This window comes from Balaenoptera ricei, chromosome 1 (assembly GCF_028023285.1).
Source record: "Balaenoptera ricei isolate mBalRic1 chromosome 1, mBalRic1.hap2, whole genome shotgun sequence".
In the NCBI taxonomy this organism is placed as follows: Eukaryota; Metazoa; Chordata; class Mammalia; order Artiodactyla; family Balaenopteridae; genus Balaenoptera; species Balaenoptera ricei.
The window spans coordinates 154911416-154935683 of NC_082639.1; the positions used below are offsets into that span (position 1 = coordinate 154911416).

Genomic DNA, 24268 nt, shown 5'->3' on the forward strand with positions numbered 1-24268 from the left:
ATTAAAAAAAAAAAAAAGCTCCTTTTCATTAACCTCTACTAAAATTATCAAGTTTGCCACTCTTACCTGTTGGGGGACCTGGCCAATATAGGGCTTTATTGAGTTGCTAATGTTTTGTTTCCTCTTTTGCTGTAGTCAAGTGATGCCTGGCAAGTGTTTGATAGGTATTTGTTGAATGAATGAATGACTAAATGTGTGACTGACAGGATTTGAACTCCAACCCCTCCTCTACAAACTTCTAATATACTACTGAGTGTTCACATGTAGTGTACAGATGCTTGATGCACTCTGAGTACAATAAACAAGTGTAGGCTCTGTGGCTCCAGTTTCCAGGAACCTCCACTTCTTTGGATTTGCCCTGGTTGTTCATACCCAGATGTCCTCCTTCCCAAAGGAGCAGTATGAAATAATATAGAGTATCTGAAATATACAAAATGGTAAAGACACGATGTTCACTAAATGAAGAGCAGGATGATTTCTTCAACTCAAAAAGAGATAAAAGGTTCATATCACAAAATAAGAAATGTGCACTGAAAAATTTCACATGTATAGGTTATAGTTTTAATGGAGCCGTACTGAATGAACTGAAGTTACAGCCATGAGGTATGAATTTATAAAGTTTATGTGACCTTTATTATAATTAATATTGACTAAGCATTATAACATTATTACATATGAGATAAATTTGATATAACTATCTTGTAATTATATCTATTGTTACTATCAGTTTCACAATTGCTGGTTCATGACATTCATACACTTTCTACTGTATAAGTGTTAGAGGAACTTCTTTAAATTGTGAGATGTGATATGTGACTTGCTACCCCCTGGGGACACTCATATCTCTCTGGGGAGATACCTTCGTGATGGAGCTCATGTAAATATCAGGCAGAATTGTTCCAAGCTCCCTTATCATGCCTAGCCCTAGGGAAGTGCCTAGTTGTTTATAAATATTTCCATATTATAATTTCGTAAGGAGAGAAATTCCAAGATCTTTCTCCCTGGATTTCCCAGCAGGAAAGGGGTCAAGACCGAACTGTCATAATACACTTCCTTTTGGCGCAGAGCTCCCCCTTTGATAATCTCCAGGGCACATTCTTCCTTTGGAGATGCTTCTGCATTGTATATTCCAGCAGTTCCTGTCATGGCTGTTTCTGTAGAACGACAAGAGAAGAGTGGGGTTATCTAAGACTAGTAGAGTCTACACGATAGAAGGCCTGCAGACACCAACAGCTTAGCTTTTAGGGGCTGTTGGCCAGTGCTTGCTCCGCAAGGTCCACGGGCCCTGGCAGGAATACGTGGAGAAGACTGGGTATGTTTAGGGCCTATTGGGCAAAGGGAGGCTTAGTGTTCATACGGGCCCCATCTAACTGGATGAAGATTTGTGGAGGCAGCTGGAGGTTACTTGTTGGGAGATTTGAATCATACTCCTCTCTTGGGTGTTTTGGCTGGAGTGAGGGAGTAATATGGGGGAGCAGAATGAGGATAGAGGTCATATGATGGGAAGTGTCAGTGGGCAAAACCAGAGTGAGGTATGATAACGACTACTGATTTATAAAAGGAAATGACGGACGAGAATCCAGGCCTTTGCTCCCTTGTCAACACCAACCACTTTCACTTAGAAGGAAACTATTGTTACCTGCTCTCTTCCTCCAGGTATTCGTGTCCTTCTTGCCCAGCTTCTCTCTCTCTCTCCATCCTTGTTTCACTGTGTTTCTTTGTTTCTCTCTCTCTCTCGTTCTGTAACTACTACTCAATTTACTCAACTACTCTTAAACTTTTCTATTTAAAAAAATTTTTAATTTTAATTTATTTATTTGTCTGCGCGGCATGCGGGATCTTAGTTCCCCAGCCAGGGACAGAACCCGTGCCCCCTGCAGTGGAAGTGCAGAGTCTTAACCACTGGACTGCAGGGAAGTCCCTTAAATAAAGTTTTCTTATCATACTTGCCACATGTTTTAGATAAACTTGCATTTGGACTTACAGAAAAGTTGTAAAAATTGTGCAAAGTTTTTCCTTATATTCTTCAATCACAACAACATAACCATTGTACAATTATCAACAATAGATACGATAGAATTGGAACAACCTTACTAATTAAACTGCAGACTTTATTTTTTCACTAATATCCTTTATATATTCCAGGATCTTATCCAGGATTTCACTTAATAGTAATTTCTTCTTATTTTCCCTCTTATCTCTGACAGTTCCTCAGTCTTTCCTTGTCTCTCATGGTCTTGATGCTGTTGAAGAGTACTGTTCAATTGATTTGTGTAATGCCCCTCAATTTGGGTTTGTCCACTGTTCTTATAATTAGAATAAGGTTATGAATTTTTGGTAAGAATACCCCCAAAATGATACTGTGTCCTTCTCAGTGTATCATATCAAAGGGCCCATGATATCTATGTCTTATTACTGGTGTATTATTAAGGAAAACAAACTCACATTTGATAAGTCTCACATAGGAAAATAATGGCCATTGAGTTTTCATGAGGACATTAAGGTGTTCAGAATTGGGTCATATGATGAGTGTGGTGTCACTCAGCACACTTGGTGGTCAGAATGGAAAGAAGGGTCAAAGAGCAGTCAGAGGCTCCACTAATGACAGTGGAGCCCCTTCATTAAAGGGGGACTAGCGCTGTCACTGGTTTTCATTGCATGACACACGACGATATCAGGGAGTTCAGCACCCTCTTTACCCACAATGGTAAGAAAGACAATCCATCTACAGGCCATTTATTCCAATCTCTTGACCTTACCTGTGTCTATGAGGCCAAGGATACAGAGGGTGATCGACACATTGACATTGGTCACTGCATATTCCACCCTGACAGAGGAGAAGAACCCATCCAGAGCAAACTTGCTTGCAGAATAGGCAGCAATAAGTGGATTAGCTGTTTTCCCTAAATGATATAGAGATGGGTTAACACGGGGACCTATTTCAACTCTGACAGAGCTGATCTGTGTTTTATCAGTAGCAGGCTTTGTAACCCCTGTGAAGTCCTTTTACCCTTTGAGTCTTCATTTCTCTCTACTCCCCAAAGAGATTATTATGCTGTGTTGAATTTCTGAAAGAGAAAAAACATTAAGGTATCAAAGAAACTCCCCTTGATGAGACTGGGATGCAGTGTGGAGTGGGCTGCAGGAAAGCCTTCATTGAAGAGGGATTAGTTAAATTTTTAGTAAAGATGGTAAATAAGTGGATTATGAAAGAGCCATGTAATTCCACAGCTGCTAACTTTTCCACCTCTGACCCAAGAGCGCTGGAATCCAAGGGTTTGGCAAGGGCTCTCTACACAGAGGCCTATCACTGATTTACTTTCTATGCAAGGGGAATGAAAACTCCTGTCTTTGTTTTCTACTCCATATCACTTTTCTTACTTTCATCAGCCTGGTTAATTCTCACTCAGTTTTTTGGAGGATATGTGGACATATGCCTGATAGCATAACCTATTCATTATACCCTTTCCAAGAGGAGAGAGTAGTGGTGTCCTGAGACCTTAGACTCTTTGCTCAGCATTATTATAACAGCTACTTTAAAATCCTTGTCTGCTAATTCTAAAATCTGGGTCATTTTAGGACTGATATCCATTGATTGCCTTTCCCTCCTGAGTATGGGTCCCATATTCCTATTCTTGTATGTGCAGTAATTTTTCATTGTATCCTTGATATTGAAAGAGTCTCTGGATTCTGTCATATTCCTCCAAAGAGTATTCATTTTTATTTTTTATTTTTTGGTGAGCAGTTAACTTGGCTGAAACTCTGTGTCTCTTGCAGTAGGTACCAGATGAAATCTCTGTTTAATTACTTGAATCTTAACTGGGCTTCTTGGTATCTACACTGCCCTGTGAGTATTTCAGGGGACAAATAGAGATTTGTGAAGGGTTTACATACAGAATTTGGTGCTCTTGAACTGTGGCTCTTTCCTTTCTGGGATGTCTCCCTTCACTTTCCAGCTGCTACAGAAACCCCAAACTCTTCCTTCTGCTTTTACAAGGTAGTAAGATGGCAGATTTCAATCCTAAAAATGACACTGATTGGGGTCTGCCCTTGAGCACAAGCTACAAAATTGGGAAACTCATCTAGTGTCATTTCCCTCTCTCAAGTGCCAACAACTCTCCAGTTTCTTCTTTTGATTCTTCTCTTCAGTGCTTTCAATGGTTGTTTTCTGTATTTTGCCCAAGTTTGTTATCTGGAGAAGGTTGGTCTATTAGGTATTACCCTGCCATTATTGGAATTGGAACCTCTGTGAGTTTTTAAAATATAATGAAGTTTCATTCCAAATCAATGAAGGAAGAATGATTTATTCAGTAAAGATGCTGGGAAAGTTGGTTAACTAATTGGAAAAAATTGTTAGCTCCTTGTTTTATGTCATATATCAGAAAATGATACATGGAAAATTATGGCAGGTGGTGTTGTCTACCCAATATCCATTTCCCTTTCTTTAATAAACGAATCTAATTTTGTTCAGGATAGTAATGTATTCAGATAAAAATATTTACTTCTTCAAGATTCCCTTGCTCTTTTGGGTAGTCATGTGATCTAAATCTGGCCAATGAGAAATCTAGCAGATGGGGTCTCCAGGAAAGATATTGATTACCTGATAAAATAGACAGATTCAGGTGACATGCAGCTTTTACATTTTGCCCTTTCTCTTTCTTTCTAAGTAGACTACAGACGTGATGCCTAAAATTGCAGTAGTCATTTATGAACTTGAGGGAAAGCTGTATATTAATTATATAATTAAGGATTATAGAACAAAAATGTGGAATGAGCTTAGATTCTTGAAGATATAGTAAGTCCATCAAACCAGCCCTGAACTTACTACCTGAGAAAAGGAAACCCTATTTAGTGTTAAGCCATTTTAAGTGGAGTTTTTGTTACATTTGCAGCAGAATGAATCTCCTGACTGATTAAAAAATTCAATCATAGAAAGAGGATAATATAGGCAAACACTTACCAGATTCTTGTTTATGAAAAATCATTCTAACATAAAAGTAGAAAAACATGTAAAGGCAAAGAATATTTTATTATACAAAATGTTAAATTTCTATAAGTCAAAATGGTAACTATAATAATTTCACTATAAAGGTAAAGGGTAAATGATAAACTAGAAAATCATTTTCAACATATTAGTCAGACAAAAGCTTAATATCATCAATCTTTAATATATAAAGAACCCTTAAAAATTCAAAAAATACAAACAAATCTCTGTAGGGAACCACTCCATCTTCAATCCTCAATCATGAGTTTTGGCTTGAGATAACTCTGCAGTCAAGTTCCAGGAATGGGTGTGTAACATAGGATGTCCAATCAGAGTTTCTGATACCACTGGGTTACTGACTAGTCTAAGGCTGGACCAAAGACCCAAGCAGGGCATCAAGATACATTGTTGTTGCTTAACAAGAAATTAGTTCCCTTTTCTTCCTCTGTATCAGAACCCCAACTGAATTCATGTTTCCACCTGTTGCAGAGACTGCAGTATTCTCTCCAAATGTCTTCTGCCCCTCTTCCTTAGCAGTAGAATCCCGGATTTGTAGCTGGGCTTGGTTATCTGGAATAAAGTCCACATTTCTCAGCTTCTTTCAGCCAGATGGTGCCAAATGACTAAGTGCCGTCCAATAAGTTGTACACAGAAGTGTGTCATGTGATTTCTGGGATATGTCCTTAAAGGAAGAAATCAGTCTCTCCCTTCTCAATCCTTCCTCCTTCTTGGTTCCTGAAGGTTGACCCCAGAACTATCATGGACCTTGAAGTAGAAGCCGTATGTTGAGAATGGCAGAGCATTTAGAGAAAAGGAAGGAACGTGGGTTACCATGGAGCTGCCATCCTAGCCCTATACTGCTTACCTCCAGACTTGATTTGCCTTTTAACTTGTTACATCCACTGTTGTTTTAGGTTTTCTGTGTCAGAGAGCTGCATCTAATCCATGTCGAGAGTCTCCCTCACTTTTATGTAGCTCATGTGCCAAAGGAAAGCTGATACCATCTCTAACTTTAGGGGTGGCTTGCATGATTTATTTAATACCATCTTCCTTGCCCCTGATTGTTACAGGAATGGGCATGGGGCCCAGTTTGGACCAATGAGACTTCAGCAGAATCTTGTTGGAGTGTCTGGGAAAGTGCTTTGTCCTTATGGGAGAGTTTCTTAAAGTAGAAATCCTGTTTCTCTTCTGCTGGACATTTCTGTGTATGGATATGGGGGCTGAAATTGCTACATCTATCTCACTGTCAGCCTGAGGATGAAGCCACACATGGAAGAGAGCAGAGCCAAGAGAGTCACGGACACACTGAGCTTGAGCCAAGTCAGTTGCCTGCCCTGCATCTGGACTTCCAGTTATGTCAATAATTTTCCTTGTGGTTTAAGTCAAAAATAGATCCAAATTGTTTATAAGAATAGCATAATTGTCAAAACTATGAGTTCTCGAGTTAGATGACCTGGGTGTGAAATCCCAAGTATACCATTTCTTAGCTGTAATATGTGGATAATAATATTACTAAGCTGAAGTAATCCATGCAATAGACTTAGCACAAACTGACACTTAGAAAACACTTAGTAAATGTTATCATTAGTAGTATTAGTATTTCAAATTGGTGAGAAAAGCATGAGCTGTTCAAAAAATCACGTTGGAACAAATAGCTAGCTATTTGGAGAAAAGAAAAATGCCATTCTAATAAATAAATTCAAATTATATTAGAGAATATATGTGGAAAATAAAATAATAAAATATGTGTGAATATATAACCTCAAGGTAAGAGATACTTTTTAAAGCATGAACTCAAAAGCATATGCTATAAAGGAAGAAATAAAGAGGTTTGAATATATGAGATTTAAAAAGCTTCAGTGTACTAGAAATGCTCGCCATTGCCCTCCTACACACATCCCCTTCAAAAAGGTTTTGTCTTTCCATCTACAGAAGGTCAGGTCAGTGGTAGTTAATATGCACCATGGCTTGAACACATATCATGGTCTCTCTCTCAAGAAACTGAAATAAGCAACAGCAGGGTTCTAATTAGCCCCTGTGGATTTTGAACTAAAACATCATGTAAGATTGGGACTGGGGTAGCCATTTCCAGTCATAGAAAAGGATAAGTAAACAGACAGACAAAATAAGCGGCCACATGGAGCAGACAAACAAAATAATCATAAAGATTGGAGCTAAATAACAGCTAACATTTACTAACATATATTTAGCTCTTATATACTAGTTTAAAGTCTAAAGGCTAAATAATTGCCTAAGGTTTCATGGTTAATGAGTTGGAGAACTAGGGTTCAAATTAGAATTCAAACTTGACTCTAGTGGCCCACACTTTCAAGCATAAGGTGGTATTTCCTCTACATAAGTCATCGTTCTTTATATGAGTGTTTCTCAGGAGCCATGTGTCAAATCCAGCCATTCCTGAGTGGGTGAAGATTCTCTCTACTCGACAGCTAAAAGCCCCAAATAGGCAAAATTTATGAAAAGCAGAAATATTTTCACTTAAAAAAAATTTACTTATTTAATTTATTTATTTAGCTGCGTTGGGTCTTTGTTGCTGTGCGCGGGCTTTCTCTACTTGTGGCGAGCGGGGGCTACTTTTGTTGCAGTGTGCAGGCTTCTCATTGTGGCGGCTTCTCTTGTTGTGGAGCCCGGGCTCTAGGCGTGCAGGCTTCAGTAGTTGTGGCACACGGACTCAGTAGTTGTGGCTCGTGGGCTCTAGAGTGCAGGCTCAGTAGTTGTGGGGCACGGGCTTAGTTGCTCTGCAGCATGTGGGATCTTCCCGGAGCAGGGCTCGAACCCATGTCCTCTGCATTGGCAGGCAGATTCTTAACCACTGCACACCAGGGAAGTCCCAATATTTTCACTTTTAAGCTGACAGATGAGGGTACCCGTAAAAAGATAGGGCTAGTTACTCCTAGTCCCTTTGTAGTAGTTTCCTGGGGCTGCCATAACAAATTTCCACAAACTTGGAGGCTGAGAGAAGAGAAATTTATTCTCTCATAGTTCTGGAGGTTAGACGTCCCAAACCAAAGTATCAGCAGGGCCACATTCCCTCTAAAGACTTTAGTGGAGAAATCTTTCTTGTCTTCAAGCTTCTAATATCTGCTCCTCATCTTTGGTGTTCCTTGGCTCGTAGATACATCAATCTCTGCCTTCACCTTCAAAATTTTGTGTGTGTCTATAGCTCTTTTATTTTTATTTTATTTTATTTTTTTAATTTTTTTAAATTTTTTTTAAAAATTTATTTATTTATTTATTTATTTATTTAGGCTGTGGTGAGTCTTTGTTTCTGTGCGAGGGCTTTCTCCAGTTGTGGCGAGCGGGGGCCACTCTTCATCGCGGTGCGCGGGCCTCTCACTGTCGCGGCCTCTCTTGTTGCGGAGCACAGGCTCCAGACACGCAGGCTCAGCAGTTGTGGCTCACGGGCCTAGCTGCTCCGCGGCATGTGGGATCCTCCCGGAGCGGGGCACGAACCCGTGTCCCTGCACTGGCAGGCAGATTCTTAACCACTGCGCCACCAGGGAAGCCCTATTTTTATTTTTTGTAAAATGTGTGGCTCTTTTTTAAAAAAATTTTTTTGAATTTATTTTTGGCTGCGTTGGGTCTTCGTTGCTGTGTATGGGCTTCCTCTAGTTGCGGCGAGCAGGGGCTACTCTTCGTTGGGGTGCGCAGGCTTCTCACTGTGGTGGCTTCTCTTGTTGCGGAGCATGGGCTCTAGGTGCACGGGCTTCAGTAGTTGTAGCACGTGAGCTCAGTAGTTGCGACATGCAGGCTCTAGAGTACAGGCTCAGTAGTTGTGGCACTTGGGCTTAGCTGCTCCGCAGCATATGGATCTTCCTGGACCAGGGCTCGAACCCGTGTCCCCTGCATTGGTAGGCAGATTCTTAACCACTGAGCCACCCAGGAAGTCCTGCTCTTCTTATTAAGACACTTTTCATTGGATGTAGGCTCACCTAGATAATCTGAGATGACCTCATCTTGAGATCCTTAATTACATCTGCAAAGACCCTTTTCCATATAAACTCACATTCACAGATTCCAGGTGGACATATGCTTGGGGGGGGGGTCACCCTTCAGCCCATTATACATACCCTTTAGATGATGATAAAGATATTGACTATGGCATTTCATAATGTATATGTTCAGGTAGCAACAAAAATGCAGAAGCAAGGGACCATGTGAACCCATAGCCTGCATTCCCATAGCAGTGATTTTTGTCCCACTAATGGAGCTTAGTGTATTCCGTTTTTCTATTCTTGATTATGACTTAGGTAATGCTCAAAATACTAAAAAGGATTCTAAGTTATTTTGCAGGAGAAAAGAGACAGATTTGTTTTTATTGTTGTTGTTCCTGAGAGGAAGATGAGAAAAGAGAGAAAGGGAAAGAGGAAGAAAGGAGAGGGGTACGGAAGGAGCCATGGCAGAAGAGTTTTTGAAAAATTCATCAGATAGCTGTATGGTTTCAAAAAACGTTTTAAGTGGTGAAGAGAAATACTGAATTGACATAGAGATGGCCAACAGGCACATGAAAAAATGCTCAACATTGCTAATTATTAGAGAAATGCAAATCAAAACTACAATGAGGCATCACTTCACACTGGTCAGAATGGCCATCATTAAAAAGTCTACAAATAATAAATGCTGGAGAGGGTGTGGAGAAAAGGGAACCCTCCTACCCTATTGGTGGAAATGTAAATTGGTACAGCCACCACGGAGAACAGTATGGAGGTTCCTTAAAAACTAAAAATAGAGTTACCATGTGATCCTGCAATCCCACTCCTGGGCATATATCCAGAGAAAACTCTAATTTGAAAAGATACACACACCCCAATGTTCATTGCAGCACTATTTGCACTATTTACAATAGCCAAGACATGGAATCACCTTAAATGTCCATTGAGAGATGAATGGATAAAGGTGTGGTACGTGTGTGTGTGTGTGTGTGTGTGTGTGTGTGTATATATATATAGATATATGTAAAATGAAATATATATACATATAATGAAATATTACTCAGCCATAAAAAGAATGAAATAATGTGATTTGCAGCAACACGCATGGACCTTGAGATTATCATACTAAGTGAAGTAAGTCAGACAAAGATAAATATCATATGATATTGCCTATATGTGGAATCTAAAAAGAAAAAATGCAGATGAACTAATTTACAAAGCAGAAATAGACACACAAACATAGAAAACTTACGGTTACCAAAGGAGAAAGGTGGGGAGGGATAAATTAGGAGTTTGGGATTAACATATACACACTACTATATATAAAATAGATAAACAACAAAGACCTACTGTAATACAGGGAACAATACTCAATATTTTGTAATAACTTATAATGGAAAAGAATCTGAAAAAGAATAGGTATATTATGTATAATTGAATCACTTTGCTGTACACCTGAAACTAACAAACACACACACACACACACACACACACACACAAAATACTGAACTATTAGACAAGGGTCAATATTGAACAGACTACTGAAAGTTTTTCATCTTTATTATGAAAATTATGCATGAGGTACATTTTAACCTAACTACCTATGGGAACTGTCAGTTTTTCAGCTGAAGGCTGCAGCTGTCACTGACATTCATTACAACCATATTTCATTTCTTAAATTTTGTGACCTGCCACTGACCTGCAAACCTTTAAACCAGTAGTTCTCATATTTAATTCCTGTAAGCACCATGTGTCAAGAACAGGCAGTTTTGAGCCCACCTCCTCCTCAGATTCTTCTAGTTGGTGTTTTGGGGTAGAGGCTGTGCTGAAGGGTTCAGTAGGAAAAAGGGTCATAAACCATATCTAGGGTGGTTTTAAGGGTGGATATGGGAGCAGGAAAGGTATGGTGACATAAGCTTACTGAACCTGATCTAGGAACTTACAGGAGAAATGGAGGGGGAAGGTCTTTGGAAGGGGCTGAAGTCTCTCACAATGATAACTGGATGAGCCGTCAGTAAATTATGAGTTGTTGGATCTCTTTAAAGCTCATACTAGTATGATCAGGGAAAATATCTGTCCCAAATCTAAAGTGGATATTCAGGTGAAGAAACGTATTGGACTAACCAGGAAACTTCACCTGCAGGAGGTAAGTTCTGAACTCTACTTTGATGAAAGAAAGTGCAGGAAGGGCCAAGTTGGTGGGGGAACGGGGTGTACAAAGACTAGAGGTGGGAATGAGTTAGTTACAATGAAAAGCCAATGGAACAAGAAAAATAACAACAAAGTTTATTATATTTTCTCCTCTGTAGAAGTATAGGCTTATAAGCACTTATCCAAAGCCCTTAGGGCCTGATGTGCTATGGAATTATTTTTGGAATTTAGAAGATGGTGTGAGGCTTATACAGTGTATTACATAACACTCCCAGTAGGGCCTGGGGAGGCATCCTGTTAGGAAACACATTATTATTTCTGCACTAAGATATTTGAAAGTTCACACAGAGATAAAGGCTTTAAGTAGCCTCACTTTAGTTCAAGTTAAATTAATTACAGTAAGTCCCCTACATACAAACGAGTTCTGCTCCGAGAGCACATTCGTAAGTCCACTTTGTTCGTAAGTCCAACGAAATTAGCCTATGTACCCAACTAACACAATCGGCTATATAGTACTGTACTGTAATAGGTTTATAATACTTTTCACACAAATAATACATAAAAAACAAACAAACACAAAAAAACAAAGAAAACATTTTTAATCTTACAGTATAGTACCTTGAATGGTACAGTAGTACAATACAACAGCTGGCATACAAGGGCTGGCATCAAGTGAACAGGCAAGAAGAGTTATTGACTGGAAGAGGGAGAGGAGGTGAGAGATGGTAGAGCTGAAGGATCGTCAGCAATAGGAGATGGAGGGCAAGTTGCAATTTCACTCACGCCTGACATTGATGGCACAAGTTCTGGTTCCTTGGTGGATTCAGTTCTATCTACCCCCTTGAAAAAATGATCCAGTGATGTCTGGGTAGTAGCTCTTTTTTTTCTCATCATAGATTACACAGTAGCACTGGATTGCATTCTGAACAGCTGCTGCAACCTTCGAGTACCGTTCTACATTCGGGTCCTGTGCCTCAAAAACTAACAGTGCCTCCTCAAATAAGGAAAACTCCCTTGCCATTTCCTGCATCGTGAATCTCTTTGGTTCTTCAGTTACTTCTTCCTCTTGTCTCTCTTTGTCCTTTTTCTGGACCTTCAATACCATCAGGTCCTCATTAGTAAGCTCCTCGTGTTGCACATAAACAGTACTGTACAGTAAAGTACACAAAAGCACAACCACTTGTAGAGGATGCATGTACGTAGCAATGTACATCAGACACGTGAACTAACTTATGTGATTGGACATTTGAATGCATGTTCGCATCTTTGAAAGTTTGCAACTTGAAGGTTCGTATGTAGGGGATTTACTTGCATATAGAATTAATTATTTTTAAAAAATCCTTGGTTTTCAGAGTTTTTTGTTTTTTCTTTTACCCCACACAGCTTTTTGGATTTTGAAATTGCAGATAAAGGATTGTAAACCAGTCTAGGCTCGCTAAAGGAAAGCTGAAATATATCAAAAAATAGAAAAAAGAGGAAAGAGGAAAAAACCTCCTAGGTTCTCACGATTCCAAACAATCTTGGTGCATTTCGTTAAAGTCTGTTTTCTCTTCACAGCACTATTCTTAATCATCTCCCCACATAATGCTAATTAGCTTGTGTGAGGAAACCTTTGCATTCTGCTCTAGGTAAAATATATTTCGAAGTTTCAGAGAGCTGAAAAGGGCAAAACCCCTCTAAAAACACAGACTTCTGTTTTTCAAAAATGATCTTTGAGCTAAGAGGCCCTGGTCAAAATGGAATAAATAATATGTAACAGGATGTTAAAATACGAGTTTTCCTGCTCTAATTTCAGCTGAGGTTCAAAGACTGAGAACGTAGTAAACGGCAAAAGCCTCCATATTCTGAAGGGAGGTTCCAGGCTACCTGTACACCTTATGTGGGATGTGGTAACACAAACAAACCCCCCCAAAACCCTAAAAATAAAATCTAGTTTGCAACACGTAGACCCTTAACCATCCCAAGGGAATAAAAAGGGCCGAAGGTGAAGAGGTTGGAAAGGACAGGCGTTAGGGAGAGGAAAAGAACAGCGTCTCAGTGAGCTTCCAAGAAGAAGGGGTTAATCCTTGTGAGAGGAGCTTCAAGGGCACCTCGTGGAGAACTTGTCCCCAGGAATTTGAGGGGCACTAAGGGCTGGGGTTTGACCCAACCTGAGAGGCACTGGTTACGGGCAAGGCCACTGCAGAGCTAGTGCAAATTGTGTCGTATGTAAGGGAACTCTCCCTGTGGGGGGCCTGAAATCCAGCCCACACCTGCTTGCCAACCTGCGGGTCTTGTCCCAGGGCTCATCCCTTCTCTCCTAGAGTCATTTCCAGTCCTGCCCAAAAGGACAGCCCTATGTGATAAGTGTATTCGCCTGTACTCCCACTGTATTCTCAGAGTCTGAGGGAAATAACATAAGCAACTGCTGCCCAGCTCACAGGAAGAACTGTCAATATCCCAGCAAGGACCTCCAAAGAACCCATGAAAGCACCCAGTGGAAGAGTCAGGTGTGGTCATCCTCCCAGTTCAGAGAACATGAGCTTTCAACATGCACTGTGTCCAGAGGAGACTGATTCTGTAATAGCTGGGTACCAGCCAAGGAAGATCTTTCCTACCCCGAACTTTTCTTCCCTGCATTCTCCCTTTCCTTTTATAGGAGAGGCTAGAGGGAGCCTGATGAGTAGGGAGATGGGGAACAGGAGGAAAAGTTGAACACGTGTCTCTTTCCTATCCCAGGTCTCCTATGACAACAGGTTCAAGCTTGATGAGGGGAGAAGCTTTACTTAAGTTACAAATGAATGGACATTTTAATTACTGAAGTGAGATCTTTCCTGAGACTGGAAGCAGCTGGAGAATCTTTTATTATCCTAGAGTGTTGCCATCTGCCCTCAATCACATCCAGGTTCAGAGAAGAACTCACCCATAGAACAGGTCTGAAGGAAAGAATAAGTTTGTTTTCTGATTGCACCTTATGAGATCCACTGTTCAACCATTGCTCATAAAAACATATGCCAGAATATGAACCTAATTAAATCAAATGAATAAATGAATGAATGAATAAATAAAACAAACAAATAAATAAACTGTTCTAATATGCATGACTCAGTCATGCAAGTGAAGGGATTAGAAGCCTGAGTGCTTTTGCTCAGGGTTAAGTTTTGGTTTATGTAGGGAGAATGGAGCCCGCAGTGAGATTTATCTTCTGGGAAGTTTTAGACCACAAAGAACCAGAGCTATGGTGACCGTATTTTCTGAAGCAAAATATGGGACATGGAATCTGACAAGAAAGAGTGCAGACTTGGTGATAAATGGGACAGACTGCAATTAGCTCTGTCCCAGAAACGCAGGGACTTAGCCACTGTAGAAACAGCAAGAGCCAGAGAGCTGGCAGATCAGCTGTGCGCTGGAGCTTGTTAGCTGAGCAGAAGAGGTCAAAAGCAGGCCTCGGTGCTTTTGTTCATCCACTCCACACCCTCCATCCCCAACTGCTTTGCTGAGATCTTGAAATTATTTCCATTTCAAAGGCAGATTTTAAACTACTTTAATTGAGAACTCAGAAGAAAGTGCACAGGATTGAAAAGCTTCATTCCTGCATGCCCTTAGACTTTCAGAGTGACCCCAGGAAAATGTGCCACATCCTATATTGAGCAAGCCCCAGCTTGAGGTTCATCAGGCCTCAAAGGCTGGGTCCTGCCCATTTTTTTCTAGCTCTTCCTAGAATATTTTTTCTCAGCTAGGACCCTCATGGTCTAAACTCTTTAGTTGTTTGGGTTGAGTTGGGTGCTAAAGATAAATCCATCTCTTTACTCCAAGCTTTGGTAGCCTGAGGTGTCGTCATAGGTATTGAGACAACCCACAATTATCCAATAATAATTGAAATAATGGGAATGGATGGGATTGTCCAGGGAGAGTATGTCGGGTGAAAAGAGACACAAGGGCTTACAATGGAAAGAATCCTGAGGAAACCAACAAGAGAGAACTGAGACAGGCAGTCAGAGCAGCTAGAGGAAACCCAGGGAAGGATTTTGGCTGAAGACAAGGGAGTGTATGGTGTAGAATCAGCACAAAATCCTGCAGAGGTGAGATAAAACCTGTAAAATTTCACAAGGCAACTTTGGCAAGAGCATTTCTGTGCAGGTACGGGACCTGGGAAATGTAGCTCCTCCTTAGAGCCTTAGCACATCTCCCAAGGCAAGAATAAAAGAATAGATTTTAAGAACCCCCATAGTTGAAGGGTGGACCAAAACCAGTTCCACCAGCATCACCACATCTCCCACATGCAGCCTAGATAGTTGTGCTTAGAGAGAGGAGAGTTGTCAGTGTCCTATGTGTTCATCTACCAGAGGTCAGTTCATCCACTAAGGGTCAGGTTCATCCACCAAGGGTCAGGGGAGGCATTTGCATTGCCTTCATCTTAATCAGCATGAGAGGGGCTTCAAGAGGATTTTTTGGAGACCTTTACAAGTTTCCCTGGAGTTTGGGGATTGGTATTTGACACACACCTGGACATCTAAAGGCAAGAGGCAGGGCTGGAACTGCTCTAGCTTGAGACTAAATCTGAGTGCATTGTGGGATCAAATATATCCACACACAGCAGGCTTCCCAGAGACCTGGGAAGGGTGAAGGGGGACTGGCTTGGGGTCACCTACTCAGGGATGGTGGGTAGACTGGGTCAAGAAGGCTGGATTTATTGTAGCCCTGGAGCTGAGGAGGACACTTAAAGGAGTGAGCTAGAGGGACCACTGTTCATGCCAAGGGGGTCTCCTGCAGGGGATCTCTGAGGAACCCAAGATAAAGCCCCACAGAATCCACCCTCATGTCCTCCAAGTCAATAGAGCCCTAAGATGGGGATTTTTTTCCTTTTGAAATAATTTCAGATCTATGGAGGAGTTGCAAGAATAGTACAAATGACCCATCCCTCTTCCTGAGCTATTTGAGAGTAATTGCTATAATTTAGGTAGTTGCTGACCTGCTATCCCATCGCTCCTGAATATGTTAGCATGCATTTCCTACATGTCCCTACATTCTCCTACATAACCATCCAAATGAAGAAAGTAATTTATTAGTTTCTTAGAACTGCTGTAATACATTACAATAAGCTGGATGACTTAAGATAACAGAAATGTATTTTCTCACAGTTCTGAAGACCAGAAGTCTGAAATCAAGGTGTTGGCAAGGCTGCACTCTTTCCAAAGGCTCTAGGGGAGGGAGAATCTTCCTTTGCCTCTTCCAGCTTCTAATGCTGTCAGCATTCCTTACAGCTACAAACTCTATCTCTACCTTCACGTGGACCTCTCCTTGTTTCCTTCTGTCTTTGTCTTCTCCTCTGTCTCTTATAAGGACACATGTCATTGGTTTTAGGGTCCACCCAGATAATCTTGGATGATATATTGCAAGATCCTTAACTTAGTCACACCTGCAAAGGGCTTTTTTTCCAAATAAGGTCATCTACACAAGTTCAGGGAGTTTGGATGTAGACATATCTTCTGAAGGCCACCATTCAACCTACTCCATCAACATTGATGTATCCATTTCATCTAGTCCAAAGACCCCATTCAAGTTTGTCACATGTCCCAATGATATTCTTTATAGCAAAGGATTCAATCGAGGATCACATGTTGCATATAGTTGTCATGACTCTTTAGCTTCCTTCAAGCTGGAACATTCTCTAGTATTTCCTTGACTTTCATGACTTTTTGACACTGTCGAAGAGTATGCCAGTCATTTTGTACTGGAGTTGGTTTATCCTGGATCATGAGAGCTGGTTGTGCAATTTTCATGAGTTTTGCAAGCAGGTTGATCTTGATATGGCTATCAAGAGATTATTTACACCATGGAAATGCTACAAAGCAGAGTTCTTAATGTTCCTCTTCTAAAGAGCGAGTTGGTAAACATTTACCAGCTCACTGCAGATGAATGTCCCTCAGTTTGGATTCCCCTGTTTCCTATGATTTGATTCAGGCATATATTTTTGGCAGAACCATACAAATAATTATCTTCTTTTCACACTGTATCCCATAAAATGATACATGATTTCGATTTATTCCATTACTGGCGATGTTAAGTAACATTGATCATTTGATTCAGGTGGTGTCTGTCAGGTCTCTCCACTGTAAAATTACTCTTTTGTTCTTCTGTAATCAATAAGTATTTTGTAGGATGGTACTTTTTTTTGTTTTTTAAAAAATATTTTAACCATTTTTAAGTCTACAGTTCAGTGGCATTAAGGACATTCACATTGTTGTGCAACTATCACCACTTTTTATCTCCAGAGCTCTTTTCATCTTGCAAAACGGAAACTCTGTACCTATTAAACAATAACTCCCCATTCCCCCCTCCCCTGAGTCTCTGGCAACCACCATTTTACTTTCTCTCCATGATCTTGACTACTCTCAGTACCTCATATAAGTTTAATCATGCAGTATTTGTCTTTTTGTGACTGACTTCACTTAGAATAATGTTCTCAGGGTTTATCCATGTTGTAGCATATATCAAAATTTCCTTTCTTTTTAAGGCTGAATTGTATATATGTACCACAATTCAATTTGCTTATCTATTATCTGTTGATGGACAATGGGTTGCTTCCATGTTTTAGCTATTGTGAATAATGCTGCCATGAATGTATGGGTACAAATATCTCTTCAAGACTGCTTCTAAACATATTGAATCACTGTGTTGTACACCTGAAACTAATATAACATTGTAAAGCAACTATACTTCAACTTAAAAAAAGAAGGAAAAAAGAATAAAAGACTCTGCTTTCAATTCTTTTGAGTATATACCCAGGAGTGGAATTTCTGGATCATATGGCAATTCTATTTTTAATTTTTGGAGGAACCTCCATCTATTTTCCGCAGCAGCTGCACCATTCTACATTCCCACCAACAGTGCACAAGAGTTCCAATTTCTTCACATCCTTGTCAACAGTTGTTATTTTTTGTTTGTGTTTTTGATATAGGCCATCCTAACAGTTGTGAGGTGATATCTTCTTGTGGTTTCAATAATTAGTGATGTTGAGCATTTTTCATATACCTGTTGGTCATTTGTATGTCTTCTCTGGAGAAGTGCCTATTCAAGTCCTTTGCCCATTTTCCAATCAGGTTGTTTTTTTGTTGTTGGGTAGGGTGGTACTTTGAGAGTATGTAAATACTATGTTTCTTATTAAACTTTTACCCACTAGGTTTAGCATCGATTTATGCTTCCTGGATAAATTATTACTATGACAGTTATAATATGGTGATTTTACTAATTTCATTATTCCTTCTATATTTATCACTTGGCTTTTTATTATATGGGAAAACCTTCTTCTCTCCCCATTTATTTAGTCATGTATTTATTTATATCATTATGGATTCTTATTGTATGTAATGGTTTATAATCTGTTATTATCTTTACTATTTATTTGAATGTCCCAGTGGTCCCAGATTTGGCTAGTGGGAGCCCATGAGAAGTTTCTGTGTTCTAGTAACGTGTCCCTCTTTTTCTTTGAGCAGTTCTTTTTTTTTTTTTTTTTAACATTTTTATTGGAGTATAATTGCTTTACAATGGTGTGTTAGTTTCTGCTTTATAACAAAGTGAATCAGTTATACATATACATATGTTCCCATATCTCTTCCCTCTTGCATCTCCCTCCCTCCCACCCTCCCTATCCCACCCCTCTGGGTGATCACAAAGCACCGAGCTGATCTCCCAGTGCTATGCGATTGCTTCCCACTAGCTATCTATTTTACGTTTGGTAGTGTATATATGTCCATGCCACTCTCTCACTTTGTCACAGCTTACCCTTCCCCCTCCCCATATCCTCAAGTCCATTCTCTAATAGGTCTGTGTCTTTATTCCCGTCTTACCACTAGGTTCTTCATGACCTTTTTTTTTTTACTTACAGCCACAACGAGATTTTCAGGTTCATCTTTCTGGCCATTGTCCTGGAATCAACCTTTTCTCCAGAAAGTCTTGGTTTCTTTTAGTGGAGAATGGTATTTAGAAACTAAGATCTGGGTGCTAAGTGCTCGGTGCTAAGAGGCCCAGGGCCTCTCAGATGACAGAACTAGGGAATATATGCACTCATATATAGACACATATATCTATATTTCCATATCTATCCATGTATATTAAAAACTATTGATTCATACCAACACCTCCAATGCCAATCCAACATCACAGGATTCATTCTAATTTTCTTATTTTCATATTTATAACTCCAAAAGTGAGAAACCAGCTTCTGTTATCCTCAATATATACTACTTATTTGATTAATGATCCTGTATGTGAGTATTCTTCAGTTGCTTCTGTGCCCTCTATGTGGATGCCTTCTCCAGTGTACCTGGGCTCTGACACCCCCATGCCAGGCTACACAGATGCCCTCTTCACTCCACATTGGGCTGCCCCATTGCAGCCCCCTTGCACATACCCTCTTTGCTTCTCTTAGTTCTGACACCCCATGCCAGATTATCCAAAGGCTATGCAAGCAACTCAGACATATCTACCATTGCCTACCTTGCTTCTAGCCTAACTCTGCCTTCCCTCAGCGTGGCTTTGCTGATTAGACCTGAGTCAATGACTGTACCTCTCTAGGCTGGTCTTCATAAATAATTTGGGGGGTTGACTTATAAAATTCAGCTGAGCCAGTTAGACACTCCTTCTTTGGGGGGAAGTTTAGAGTTGGAAAATTGAGAGACCAAGAATGTTGGCAATGGGGTTGAAGTCAAGAGTGCACTGAGAACTCTCATGCTGAGAAAGGACTGTAACAGCCAGATTGAACTCTGTCCCAAATGAAGCAGAGCTTAATAGGGAGAGAAGGAAGAGGAGCAGATGTGCTGAGGGAAGCTGGTATGACCTAACCATGCTACCTCTGGGATATCCCAGCTGCAGTTCCCCCAAGGCCAGTTGTCTCCCCAGGGACAGACAGACAGGTGTGGGCCAGTAATTTGGCAGCCCTTCAAATAATATTCTTTAAACATTGTTCACATTTAATTATTTAGTGAGTACACGGAAAGACTAATTTTCTAACGCTAGAAGTAAAGGATTTATTATATACACTTATTACATGGAAGTTCCTGAACCAGACAACTTCATGGAAAAATGTTAAATAATTTAAAACCCATATAATCAACTCAACTCTGCCATACGTTAATTGGAATCTGACTTCAGGCACATGTCCATAGCCTATTTTCAGCATCGGTAGCTTTGCTTGTAGGTGCATAGACACATTGGAAAAAATCCTACAACAAATGTTTTTGTGCATATATCTATGACTGGATTGATGATTATTCCTTGACAGATTCTTAACATTATATTTGCTGGGTGACGTTGGAACCGAGCAGAACCCTGCAGACTCCACACTACCCCAAGTACAAGAGCCCCTCTATGTCCCCTGCCTCTTGTTTGTAGGAAACCTGAAGTCTCCCAGGCCTCCTACAGTCACAAAAGAACAGGCTCGAGCAGTCAAAGATTAGGACAATAGAGTCACAGATTCAGTGTCTGATGCACATTCCTGAGCTGTTTTTCAGATACTATAACTGCCACCAGAGGACATGACATAAGCTGCTCCATCTTGATCAGTACTAAATCTATGACTAATACAATTCCAAGAACTGGCCCCAAGAGAATGGGATTAACATTACTGTTTATAATGATCTATATCTTTGTGGTCATCAAAATAATTATAGCTTGCCCTGGCTGTATATGTAAGTGGGCAATTAAAATTGTCAGCAAAGAGATGCTACAGACCCATGCTGACATCTTCAACTCTGCAAATACGGCACCCTATGTCAGCATGAAGAAGTTACAGAAGATGGACCTTTGCTCCTAATCCCATAGAAATGGAATGATGTTGCACAGTGGGGAATTGAAAGCAGCTCTTTTGCCTCTTTCCTGTTTGCCCATTTCTGTTCCCCTCTAACCTTGAAAGAACCTAATTATGAGAATGAGATCACTAGACAATTTAAACTATCTTCTGACTTATGTGCTCCTGAATGCACACCATGCCTTGCCTAAGCTGTTGATTCTTTTCCTAGATTAAAAGAATTAAGAATGGAGAATTAAGTGGTTAAAGAGTGACTAGCTCTCTACCCCCAATAACCCCCTTAGCAATCCTGCAGGCAGATGATGAGGGCAAGATAACATCTGAAGAGTCAGCCAGCCTGCATGCACGCAATGGAGAATGATGCAGAACCCAACCTTCTGCCTCGATGATTCACTGGGATTCTTCCCCTCCCCTTTTTCCCTTTAAAAACTGTCATGGCTGAGCAGAATCTTTGGAGTTGGTCTCAGGACATGAGTCCACCTTCTCCCCAGATTGCTGGCTTTTCTGAGTAAAGTGACTTTCCTTTCTACTGACACTTGCCTCTTGAATTATTGGCTTTTGAGTGGAGAGCAGCTGAACCTGAGTTCAGTAACAAAATGATGGGAACACTTAAGGCTACATATTGAATATAGAATATTCATATTCTACATATAGAATGCATATTGCTAGATTGCTTTAGGTAAGATGAAAAATGAAGGACTAGACTTTTAAAAATCAATAGTGAAACCACTTAAAATGAATAAAAGAACTATACCCTTTCCCACCATCTCACACCTACTTTGTGGGGTTAACAAAGTTTGCAACAATTTACAATGTTGTAGGCAAACAAAAGACCAAACCAAACAAGAAAAAACAATACCTCCACCCGCTCCATGGTATTTAATAGTTTGAATTTGGTGTTTTAGTAGTTTCAGTCATTTGAATTTATTTGTTTACTTGTGAGATGGAGTACAATCTCTGTCGTCCTGAAGTCAGTCATCCTGAGAGGTGAAATATTTTGCTTTTGGTTACCATACAGAACCTGATCTCTTACTTTTCTTTAACAAAGTTATTCTAACAAAATTCATACCAAGATTGTTGTACAATAAGCAGTTCCAAAGTGTATAAAATGAAAGGTAAAAGCCCCTTCCTTTAGACACAGTTGAGCTCATACTATATATACTGTTCTCTAAATTATTTTTCCTTGAACTTATGATTTTTATAGTCAGTATGCATAAAAATTTATGTAATATTTCACAACCATTTAGAAACCTGTCCCTAGTGGTGGATATGTAGGTTGTTTTTAGTGTTTTTATGACCACGAACACTTCAGTGGCAATCGGTTTGCACTGGAATGTGGGCTCCAAGGTGACAGGGGCTTGCCTTGTCACAGCGCCGGCATCTGGAACTGTGCCTGGCTCAGAGTGGACCCTCCATTCATATCTTTTGAATAAATGAATGAACGTATTTGGGGAATATTTGTGCAAGTTTATCTGTAGGATATATTTCTCAGGTGTAAAGTGATGCTCTCTCTCCCCAGCCTGTCCTCATTTTTTAAAAAAGATTTTTAAACATTTTAGATGGTTTTATTTTTTAATGTTTATTATTATTTATTTTATTTTTTGGCTGTGCTGTGTGGCATGTGGGATCTTAGTCCCCCAACCAGGGATCGAACCCACACCCCCTGCAGTGGAAGTGCGGAGTCTTAACCACTGGACCGCCGGGGAAATCCCCTGTCCTCATTTTGAAGTAGCTTAAGTGGATTTCTCCTCATTGAAATCAATGCTTATTTCAAGAGGAATCGTCCTTGGGTCAAGCTCAACCACCTAAAGCTATATAGTCACACCATGTCAAATTCACTTTTCACTTTATTAACTTTAAATTTAGCTGTGTCTCAACAATATACCTTTGTCAAAGTTTGCAACAAGAAGCTGCATGTGACATTGATTTGCTGTACTTATTGTTAGAAAAGTTTTGCTAACATCTCAATGGGCAAGGACATAGAAAAACAACTCACAGAACAGAAAATATAAATAACCTATAAACACATGAAAATTCATTCATTCATTAATTACCTGACTTTTATGAAATATCCACCACGTGCCAGGTGCTGTTGTAGGAAATAAGGAAATAAGTATAACCAAAAATAGAATACTACTAAGGCAAGAGACAGATGGGCCCCCAGGGCAAACGGTTTGAGTTCGTTCCTTGTGGACAAATACTCCGAGATGGGAATAACAGGAAAATTGAGAGAGGAGGCTGGCACCTGCCCAGATAGAAGATGAGACCACATATTCATCATTCTCGAAGTCAGAAGACCTCCCTGACTACACATGTGCAGAAAGGCTCCTTGGAGGGCAAAAAGGCAGTGATGCCAACTAATGCTCACTACCCATAGGCCTCTTCAGTAGAATCCATCTTGGCTAAGAGATGTGCGTGCACACATGGGAAAATCCTGAGCTATACCAAATACGGACTTTGAACCAGGCAAATCAGAATGACTGGCCAAAGGAAAACTGGAATAAATGCCCCATAAAAGTGATTCAAACTGCATGACTCTCTCTCTGAGCCTGCCCGTGTGTCTATCCACACGTACTCTTTTTTCCTCTTAATAAATACTTTACTTGTTTCACTACTTTCTGTCTTTGTGGGAATTCTTTTTCTGCAAAGCTGTAGGGCCAGGGCCTTGTCACTGATCACGGGTCTAGTGGCTAGGAATCAGTGCTCTCACCGCTGAGACCCAACCTCAATCATTGGCCGGGAACCAAAACCCTGCTTCAAGATGCTGCAGGACGAGGCCACCCGAGATCACTACTGCTCTCAAGGGGACAGGGACCTCACATTCCATTTCATAAGTAAACAAAGAAATTCAAATTATAACCACTGAACACCTTTCTCCTTTACTTACAAAATTGTCAATTGCTGAAAACTTTGTTAACTCTGAAAAGCAGGTGTGAGATGAACACTCATATGTATACTCAGGGTGGGAATGGGACATGATGCTCATATTCATTTAAACTGGTTTTTATTTTTATATATTTTAAAAGTCAGGTCCTTTATTTTTCATTTTATATAAAGCAATTCAGAAATATGTACCAACAACCTTAGAATTGGTTCCATCATTTCACGCAGTAAATCTAGTACTAAGAACTTATCAAGGAAATAATCATCAAACAGGCCACAGATTTATGTTCAAGATACTTGTTTAGAATTTTTAAAATACATTGAGAGTAACTGAAACCAAGTCCCCCTTAAACTGAGTTCCCCTGCTGAGTTAACAATCTTTCTATCCAAAACTTTATTCCCTTTCTTGTCCCACCCTTGTTCCCCTCAAGATTGAGGAGCATCAAAGAAAAGGAGGGATTGAAACCAAGAATGACCCTGAGGGGCATTCCTGGGGCCTTCCGTGTCCCCCAT

At 40.2% G+C, this 24268-nt stretch overlaps 1 protein-coding gene across 2 annotated transcripts in view; it reads right to left on the reverse strand.

Annotated features, from left to right (window-relative positions):
- Window positions 1-614: 614 nt before the first annotated feature.
- The window catches only part of HSD11B1 (hydroxysteroid 11-beta dehydrogenase 1), a 48214-nt gene continuing 24560 nt past the window's right edge, over window positions 615-24268 (reverse strand). For both annotated transcript variants that reach the window (XM_059904419.1, XM_059904429.1), the window contains exons 6-7: window positions 2760-2903; window positions 615-1154 (exon numbers count right to left, since the gene is read on the reverse strand). In XM_059904419.1, coding sequence (XP_059760402.1) covers window positions 937-1154; window positions 2760-2903 — 362 coding nt within the window. In that variant the 3' untranslated portion in view covers window positions 615-936. The remainder of the gene's footprint in view (window positions 1155-2759; window positions 2904-24268) is intronic.